The sequence below is a fragment of the Sinocyclocheilus grahami genome, unplaced genomic scaffold (assembly GCF_001515645.1).
Source record: "Sinocyclocheilus grahami isolate Dianchi unplaced genomic scaffold, SAMN03320097.WGS_v1.1 scaffold8.1, whole genome shotgun sequence".
NCBI classification, from domain to species: Eukaryota; Metazoa; Chordata; class Actinopteri; order Cypriniformes; family Cyprinidae; genus Sinocyclocheilus; species Sinocyclocheilus grahami.
This window is the reverse complement of record NW_015505187.1, coordinates 590247-601094: the sequence shown is the minus strand read 5'-3', so window position 1 is coordinate 601094 and position 10848 is coordinate 590247. Positions and strand designations below refer to the sequence as shown.

Sequence of the window (10848 nt, the reverse complement as noted above, 5' to 3'; positions counted from 1 at the left end):
ATAGACAAGCACATATTATCAACTGGACCAAAGATTAACAGGGGCTTTGTAGCATTATACATATAAAAAAACAAATGCAGACACTTGACAGAAACATTGACTGTTCTGACTGAACCCGTTGACACTCTGAACACAATTATATCAACCCAGCGCTGCAAAAAATGCCAAGCATGCAGAAAAATAATGCAGTAATTCTCTGCTGTGTTGTTTTTTAAATGTTAAAGGATACATATCCATATGGACTCAATCAGCACCACATGGACAGAGAGGGAAAATGTTGAAAAAGGACCAGAGAAGGTCTAAGGCATTGTAAACCCCATCCGCCTCCTCTACAGGCCTATAGCAAACAGCAATGGGTGTCCTCCCTCTTTGTGTGTAAAAACACATAAATACAAGCATGTGTTGGCTGGAACAGTGCAATTTGAACATAAATATGCAAAAACACCCACTCTCCTATTGGCTGAAGAAAAACTGCCCATGTGATTCTCAGTTGCTGCCACAATGTGAATGTGGTTACTGATGCACTATAATAATTTATTAAATGCTACTTTAATTAGAAATGAGAGGACCACACATAGGAGCCTATCAAATGCTCTTAATCATGTCATGTTCATGATACATCTTACACATCTTCTAATTCATGGTCAAATCTCTTTATTAAAGTGGTCTGTGAAATTTTATAACACTTTTAATAACACTTTTATTAAAGTATTATTAAAGTGAATCACTCAGTCTGGAATGCAGTTTTCTCCACAGTGCTGTATATTATTATTGAATTTGTTTTTGTTTGTTAGAAGGACTGGCCTGGAGTGCCACCTAGTGTTTATTCACTGTGATGCATATTATGCATATAGACTTATCTAAACATCAAACTTATGTTGAAAGCTAAACTGTTATTTTCAGATTTTCAAACATACTAAAAGAGCAATATAATACTGTGCACATGATGCAACTTCAGCAGAATTAATGAAACTTGTGACCTGCCTCCGTTGATAAAACAGCAAAGAAATGTTTGCCACACAGCAATATATATGCATGTATGTATGTATTGAGAGAGAGATATTTTCAACCAGCTTTGTATTGTTACAATATGCAGTACAATATGCTGGATGACACATTTTGTAACATGTAGAAAGAGTACACATTTTTCATATACATATAACTAGCAGCATTGCTACAACACAAAGCTGGGTGAAAATCAATGAACTTGTCTTTAAAGGTGCTTTTGTGCCACTATGTGCCAGAACAAGAAAAAAAATCTAAATGTACATTAAAGCTTCTGTCAGCTATGAAAACATGGCATATTAATTTAAGCTGAGGTATGAATGCTGTAAGATAATACCTCAGGAGAGGGAGCTTCATTGAAAAAAATGGAAAGAAATGTATACTTTTATTCAGCAAGGATAAAATTATTGAAAAAATTAAAGTAATTTATAAAGCTGTTCCAATTATATAAGAATCCGGAAAAAACTATGTATTATGGATTCCACAATTTATTACAATTTTCAACTGTGATAATAATAAGAAAGGTTTCTTGAGCACTGACTTTGCAAATTATTTGATTTCTGAATGATCATGTAACACTGAAGACTGGGATAACAGTTGATGAATATCCAGCTTTGTCATCATAGAAAATAATACAATTGTAAAATATATTATAATTGAAAATAGTTATTATAAATAAATTACAATACTATTTCACAATATTACTGTACTGTGCTTTTGATTAAATAAATGCAGCCTTGGCAAAAATACATGAAATGCATCTTAGTGACCCAGAAGTTTTGTTTTGTTTAATTTCCTTTTTGGTATGAATTCAGTAAATGTAAATAAACTAAAAAGGGCGAGACAAAGCTTAAAGCCATTGAAAAAACAACATTGTGACCTGTTCTTGGCAAGCATATAGAAAAATCAATAATATCAAGCAGAATAGTGCTTTGAGATGAAAGGATTTTGTAGACATGCACACAGTGCACATGTCTTGTATAATGCCAAGATTTCTTGAATCATCTCCAAAGTTCTTGTATCAAAGTTCAGTATATTTTGTTTCTGGATGTTGACTTTTCTACTGCCTCCATGCAATGAAAAGTGCTCCCAAGTAGATGACAGGTTTCATTTACTGATTATATGGAAATTATTACATAAGCACAACATGTTGCAGATCAATATATGCTGTGCTTTCCTGAAACTCTGCAACCTGAAACCTCCAACCAAACTAATAAGCCTAAAATCTCTGGTGCTTTCGTGCAAGTAATTAATGGATGTGTGCCAACCATGCACCCCCTAATGCCACTATAAAGATAAAAGCTCAGCCTGTGGATTCTGATTGGCTCTGCCGTACCATCCTACTCCACCCCCTTTAAAACACCCCCTACTCCACCCCTCACCCCGGATACCCCGCACACACTTTCCAGCTTAATTTGAACCTAATTCAAAGCAATTTCCTGCAGTCCACACTGAATGTTTACTATAAGGGGAAAATATGCTTTATGAAAGACTAAAAGCAACTATAATTGATTATTATAGTTATAATGAATAAGGGCTATTATTCTGAATTAGCTATCCAGCTCCAACAGCATATCTGATTATTTAGTCATGATTAATACAATTTAAATAGAACATTAATTAATTAATAATTAATATAATGCAATTAGTTAATATGATTAATACCTTGTCAGGACAGTATAAAATGCAAACCAGAAATAAACAAATAGACAAGCACATATTATCAACTGGACCAAAGATTAACAGGGGCTTTGTAGCATTATACATATAAAAAAACAAATGCAGACACTTGACAGAAACATTGACTGTTCTGACTGAACCCGTTGACACTCTGAACACAATTATATCAACCCAGCGCTGCAAAAAATGCCAAGCATGCAGAAAAATAATGCAGTAATTCTCTGCTGTGTTGTTTTTTAAATGTTAAAGGATACATATCCATATGGACTCAATCAGCACCACATGGACAGAGAGGGAAAATGTTGAAAAAGGACCAGAGAAGGTCTAAGGCATTGTAAACCCCATCCGCCTCCTCTACAGGCCTATAGCAAACAGCAATGGGTGTCCTCCCTCTTTGTGTGTAAAAACACATAAATACAAGCATGTGTTGGCTGGAACAGTGCAATTTGAACATAAATATGCAAAAACACCCACTCTCCTATTGGCTGAAGAAAAACTGCCCATGTGATTCTCAGTTGCTGCCACAATGTGAATGTGGTTACTGATGCACTATAATAATTTATTAAATGCTACTTTAATTAGAAATGAGAGGACCACACATAGGAGCCTATCAAATGCTCTTAATCATGTCATGTTCATGATACATCTTACACATCTTCTAATTCATGGTCAAATCTCTTTATTAAAGTGGTCTGTGAAATTTTATAACACTTTTAATAACACTTTTATTAAAGTATTATTAAAGTGAATCACTCAGTCTGGAATGCAGTTTTCTCCACAGTGCTGTATATTATTATTGAATTTGTTTTTGTTTGTTAGAAGGACTGGCCTGGAGTGCCACCTAGTGTTTATTCACTGTGATGCATATTATGCATATAGACTTATCTAAACATCAAACTTATGTTGAAAGCTAAACTGTTATTTTCAGATTTTCAAACATACTAAAAGAGCAATAATTATATATTAAAAACTCTCTTAAAGTTATAAAGTTAGAGTAAATAAATATTTGCTTTATTTACTCTAAATGTTATCCTGGACCAAGTCGCACAGGTTAATTTGTAGCAATATCAAAAAATACATTGTATGGATCAAAATGATTGATTTTTCTTTTATGCCAAAAATCATTAGGATGTTAAGTAAAGATCATGTTCCATGAAGATATTTTGTAAATTTCCTACCGTAAATATATCAAAGCTTAATTTTTGATTAGTAATATGCATAGATAAGAACTTCATTTGGACAACTTTAAAGATGATTTTCTCAATATTTAAATTTTTTTTTTCACCCTCAGATTCCAGATTTTCAAATAGTTGTATCTCGGCCAAAAATTGTCCTAGAATCCATACAACAATGGATAGTACAGTTTTTACTTTAAAAATAATGTATATATATCTCTCACTAATATATAAATAACTTGTAATATATAGTATTGAATAATTGTAAGGTATGTAATATAATACAGCATTGTGACTAAATTATGTTGTATGTACTTTGCAGGACAAAGGCATTAACCTGACCCACATCGAGTCCCGTCCATCACGTGACAACAAAGAACAATATGAGTTCTTCATCAGTGTGGATCAGGCCTCCTCTAAAGCTCTAGATGAAGTTGTTGATGGTCTGCGCACACAGATCAGTGGCCAAGTTCATGAGCTGTCTCGCAACAAACAGAAAGACACAGGTGAGACAACAGTCTGATGAATAACTCATCACTCCCTATGAGAAAAAAATAAATAGCTGCTACAGCATTTCAAGGTCAGACAGAAACACAACAAGAGAGCGAGAATAGGATGGTATAGAATATGAAGAACAGAAATAAAACACATGCTGTAATCGTTCATAAATGTCATTGTGGAGATGGAGGACAAAGACCTTTGCACTCGGCCTCTCTTATGGTTGTTTCCAGAATTACATTAGTTTAGTTTTTGAGGACAAACAGACTCATAGAGATAGACTGAAATGTCTTGTTTCTATTCAAGAGTCAGTTCAGCAGGGTGGGGGTCAAAGTTCAGTACAAAGACTGACAGACCAACAGACCCCATTACATTTTTCCCCCTTATATATATTCTTATGAAATGCATTGCCCCACAGATTTACACTGTAAGTGCATTACTATACCCTTGTGAAAAAAGTGCATTTAATTGTAATGAGTGTGCACTTGTAGCGTATTCAAATCTTAAAAGTATATATTAAAAAAATTGTACTTGCAGATAATGTAATATTATTGAAATAAAATGCCACCTATTTGTACATAAAGAGAGAATACTTTCATCAGTAAGTATTCTTTTGAAATGTGTATTTTATAATAATGTCAAATTAAATGTTTTACTACTTCAAAGTACTTTTTAAAATCTTTTGTTGTATATTTTAAAATACACTTATTTTAATGTGTTGACTAGCATACTAAAGCACATGTAAAGTAGATTACTTAATAATAATTTTAACTGTTGTGTGTTATTGCATTAAATTAACATTACATTATAGTATTACATTAAAAGTTACAATTTAAATATTTTAAATGTGCTAAATTGCAGTAATTACAAATATATTTAAATACAAATACATTTAAAAGAAATTGCATATGTATTAAGTATATTTTAAATTAAGTGTATTTTAGTTTAGCATAAATGGTTGTCAATACATTCACTAGTACACTTTAACCATATTTTAAATAGTAGAAGTAATTATGAAATTTCATATAAAGATACATTATCTCTTTTAGTCCTACTTAAATGGCCACTCATCACTGATATGACATCGATATGACGTACAGGCTATAGAGTATATGCTTAGTGTCATTAATCACCCCTGTTTTAGGATGGTCTGGGTATAAAAATACAATGGGACCCAAAAAGTGTTTGTATACTTAAAGGGGAAGTTTACAGATAACAGCAAATTCTGTCATTATTTACTGATCCTGATGTCGCTCCAACCTGTATGATGTTATTTATTCAGTGGAACACAAAAGAAGATATTTTGAAAAATGTTTCAACCATTTTTATTCATACTATGAAAGTCAAATTATCAGAGTTTTTATTTTTGGGTGAAATATCCCTTTAGGCCACATAAAATAGTATTCACTATACTGGTCAAAAGGTTGAATATTTAAGATATATATAAACACAGTAAAAACAGCAATATTATGAAATATTATAACAATTTAAAAGAACTAAACTATTTTAAAATGTAATTTATTCCTGTGATGCCAAAGCCTTTACTCCAGTCTTCAGTGTCACATGTTCCTTCAGAAATTGTTCTAATATGTTGGTTTGGTGTTATCAGTTATTATTGTTTCTCATTTATTAATAATTCTTATTACTATCAATTTTGAAAACACATATTGATGCTTAATATTTATGTTAATATTTATATACTTACCATAAACTTTTTAATGGTAGTGTATCATAGTTTCCACAAAAATATTATGCAGCACAGCAATGTTTCTTGTGTACATTTATTATGTATATATAAATACATATAGTAATATACATAAATACAAAAGCAGAAACATGACACTGATGCACAAAAGCATGACTGAAGTATATATACACACCCATGCATGTACTGTATATATTTAAGAAAAATATGTTACATTTTTATATTAAATATATTTATTCCAACCGTGTTGGCATAAATATAAATTATATGAATATAAATATTTACATGTAAATATTTTCAAAATATATACTGTATGTGTGTATTTATATATACATAATAAATATACACAATACACACAGATATGTAAATAAAAACTTTTATTTTGGATGCGATTAATCGCGATTAATCGTTTGACAGGACTAATATATATATATATATCGCAATTACAAAAACCCCCACAAAAAAACAGAATTTCAGAAATAAGCTTCTATAGTATGCTTATGTGGGTTTCTATAGAATATCTGTTTCAGACTTCATAAAATAAATGGCACAAATATATTTCATAACTGTGAAAAGTGATCAAAGGAAAAAATAAATGTGAATTTGTTTCCTCAGGGACATCTGTCATGAGCTTCTAGGTCATGTCCCACTGTTTGCTGACCCATGTTTTGCCCAGTTCTCACAGGTTTGATAATATAATATAATATAATATATAATAATAACTTGAATGAAAGAAGTTAAATTTATGATATACATCTGTAATTTTGACTTTTATTCTCAGAATTCTGTAATTCTTTGAATGAATTATGATATATATATTTATATTAATCGCGACTAATCATTTGACAGCACAAATATATATATATATATATATACAGTATATATATCTAATAATTGCTCCCACAGTTGATTTCTTCACACCAAGCTGCTTACCTATTGCAGATTCAGTCTTCCCAGCCTGGTGGAGGTCTACAATTTTGGTCTTGGCCATGGTGGAGTTTGGAGTGTGACTGTTTGAGGTTGTGGACTGGTGTCTTTTATACTGATAACGAGTTCAAACAGATACCATTAATACAGGTAACGTGTGGAGGACAGAGGAGCCTCTTAAAGAAGAAGTTACAGGTCTGTGAGAGCCAGAAATCTTGCTTGTTTGTAGGTGACCAAATACTTATTTTACCGAGGAATTTACCAATTAATTCTTTAAAAATCCTACAATGTGATTTTCTGGATTTTTTTTCTCATTTTGTCTCTCATAGTTGAGGTATACCTATGATGAAAATTACAGGCCTCTCTCATCTTTTTAAGTGGGAGAACTTGCACAATTGGTGGCTGACTAAATACTTTTTTGCCCCACTGTATGTACACATACTAGTGCTGTCAAATGATTAATCGCGATTAATCGCATCCAAAATAAAAGTTTTTGTTTACATAATATATGTGTGCACTGTGTACATTTATTATGTATATATAAATACATATAGTAATATACATAAATACAAAAGCAGAAACATGACACTGATGCACAAAAGCATGACTGAAGTATATATACACACCCATGCATGTACTGTATATATTTAAGAAAAATATGTTACATTTTTATATTAAATATATTTATTCCAACCGTGTTGGCATAAATATAAATTATATGAATATAAATATTTACATGTAAATATTTTCAAAATATATACTGTATGTGTGTATTTATATATACATAATAAATATACACAATACACACAGATATGTAAATAAAAACTTTTATTTTGGATGCGATTAATCGCGATTAATCGTTTGACAGGACTAATATATATATATATATCGCAATTACAAAAAACCCCACAAAAAAACAGAATTTCAGAAATAAGCTTCTATAGTATGCTTATGTGGGTTTCTATAGAATATCTGTTTCAGACTTCATATCTAATGTGCATTTATCAGCGATGTAATATCCAAATGTTGATTTCTGTTTGACCAGGAAATTGGACTCGCTTCTTTGGGCGCCCCTGATGAGTTCATAGAGAAGCTGGCCACAGTGAGTATTGCTTTAGGTTACGATAAGAATCATTTTCCACCTTTTCACTGAGGCCAGTCATGTTATAAGACCGCAAGATATATTTGTCTCTCTCAAAGGGGCTGTATGATTCTAATGTTTATTTTTTGCAGGTCTACTGGTTCACTGTGGAGTTTGGTCTGTGCAAGGAAGGAGATAAAGTAAAGGCTTACGGTGCTGGTCTGCTCTCATCTTTTGGCGAACTGCAGGTATGTGGTACCTCTCAGATTGCTTCCTTTTGATTCATGCCCTGTGCTCTAACCCAACAAAGTAAACTGGCTTTTTGCTTTGAGCTTTTAGAAAAGGAGTTAGCAGCCCAATTGAGTTTATTGTGTCATTAGTGGAGTGAAAAGCAGAAGCATGTCACTGATGCACAAAAGCATGGCTGAAGTGGAGAACAGACTGAAAATGAGATGTTATTCGAATGTCTTGCAGTACTGTTTGACGGACAAGCCTAAACTTCTGCCCTTCGAGCCAGAGAAGACCTGCCTGCAGCAGTATCCCATTACAGAGTTCCAGCCAGTTTACTTTGTGGCTGAAAGTTTCGAGGACGCCAAAGAAAAAGTCATGTAAACTGACTGCAATTAAACCATCTCTTAAATCGGCCCTTCCCTTTGCATTTTTCCAGTTATATATTCTTTTTCATTTTGTTTTTACAGGAAATTTGCTTCCACCATTCCCAGACCTTTCTCTGTGCGCTATAATGCCTACACACAGAGAATCGAGATGCTGGACAACACACAGCAGCTGAAGAACCTGGCCGACAACATCAACAGTGTGTCTTCAGTACAATGTAGCACTTAAACTGCATTTCCCCTATTATACAAGAATTAAGAATGAAAAATCTGGATTTTCAGAACAAAAATCAGGAGAATTCTCTACTGAAAGTAAAGACAACAGGAAGGAGCATTTGAGGGTTATATTAAGGATTTTGGAAAAGTACACTGTAAAAAGTCAGGTCACCTAAAATGTACTATTTGTGGTTATAAAGAAATGAAATGGTACAAGTAAAATAATATTGTTTACTATCTTTAAGTCAAATTGAATAAAATCATTCCCACTCAAATTATTTTTAATGGTCAGATCAGCACTGTAAAACTGTTATTGAATACTTTGTTTCCATTCATTTAGCTTGTAGTAATTTCTACTAATTTTTATTTTATAATGAAATTCAGAGTTCAGAGTTTTAACTCAATTTTCTTCACCCATGATGAAATTCAGGTCGTGGTTTTACTTTTTACAGCAATTAAATTTTAGTTTTTAACTTTACTGAGTTGGAAAATGTATACTAACTCCCTGAGGTTTCAATTTGACAATTTTTTAAATTCAGTGCATTATCAATGTATCTTATTATTAGTGACTAAACAGGCCGTTTTATGAATTGCAAATTTTTTGTCGTTTTGTCGACCTGCAGATATTATGTGTACGTTTTAATTGAATCCCATATGGATAACACATGTATGTTTCTTTTTTTTCTTCCTAGGTGAGATCTCAATCCTGTGCACTGCCCTGCGAAAGATGGAGTGAAACGATGGTGGAAGATTTTCAAGGAAAATGAAGAAGAAATGCTAGAATATCAAAGACGCTAAATAAGCATCGTCTGTATTGCTTTTTAGGTTCATATACAACATACTTTTTCTAATCAAGCTGTGATAGAGAGAGCATGATATTAAATATTAAATTAGTCCTTATGTATTGCATGTAAAACATATTTATAGACAAATTTTGCTAGTTCAAATATATTTAGTCACTACGTATTTAAATGACATATAACGAAATAACACGGAAAAAATACCTATGCAAAACAAATAGCACGTAAATAGCAAAAAGCTTCGGGCATCATGAGGCCCCTTGCCGCAATATTTGTTATTTTATATATTATATGTTGTATTTTTCTCAGTAGTTTAATCATATAAAAATACAGATTGCCTACCGTCCACCATTTGCTTCAGCTGTTGCTACTTGTTGTTGCACAATGTTGCTGTAATTTTCCCAAACAAGCCGCAATCAATGAATCAAAGGCTTGTTGAAACCATGTGTTGAGCCAATGCATTTGGGAGACGAATTATTTTCATTATTAAATTGCTTTTGTTTAAAACATGCGTTCATATGCTGCATTACATTACACTGCATTACACACTTAATTATTGAAATACGTAAACGTAACGAGATATTTGTAGTTATAAGTTTTGCTTGACTGTGAATGCAATTTAACATAGCCTACTGCACGTATCATTTATCTGTTAGTGTACTGAAGACTGAGATGTTATGCATGCATTGTCACATGTACTTCAAAAAAAATCAATAAAGATTGTTATTATTAAAACTATTATTATATATTTTTAAAGTTGCCATTTTTATTTCTATAATAATAATATAATAAATATATAATTAAAGTATATTCATGTATTATTATTATTATTGTTGTTATTTATTGCATTTACAAGTGAACAGCATGCGTGCAGATTAAAGAAGTCGGTTTCAGTACCATGGAGAGCAGCGCAATTTCAATGCCGTATTTTTTGTGTCATTTACGCCTCTAAAAACAAAGAATACTTGTTATTTATTTATATATTTCCAATAAAGACTCATTTAGTGCTGACCTTTCACAAAAACTAGCATTTAGCTTATGTAACTTGTCGCTTTTGGCTGTGAAGCACCTGTGAAATGTCTTATGTGGTGCCTGGAAAAGAAAAACACAAAACTCGTGACGCATCTCAGCTAAAAATTAGACTTGC

At 32.1% G+C, this 10848-nt stretch overlaps 1 protein-coding gene across 1 annotated transcript; it reads left to right on the top strand.

The window, feature by feature from the left end:
* Window positions 1–2947: 2947 nt before the first annotated feature.
* Window positions 2948–9895, top strand: LOC107590936 (phenylalanine-4-hydroxylase-like). The gene is made up of 9 exons (XM_016279901.1): window positions 2948–3007; window positions 4183–4366; window positions 5503–5512; window positions 6679–6748; window positions 8036–8092; window positions 8224–8319; window positions 8546–8679; window positions 8770–8903; window positions 9594–9895. Exons 1-9 carry the CDS (start codon window positions 2948–2950, stop codon window positions 9635–9637), a joined length of 789 nt encoding a protein of 262 aa, XP_016135387.1. The 3' UTR covers window positions 9638–9895.
* Window positions 9896–10848: the final 953 nt, after the last annotated feature.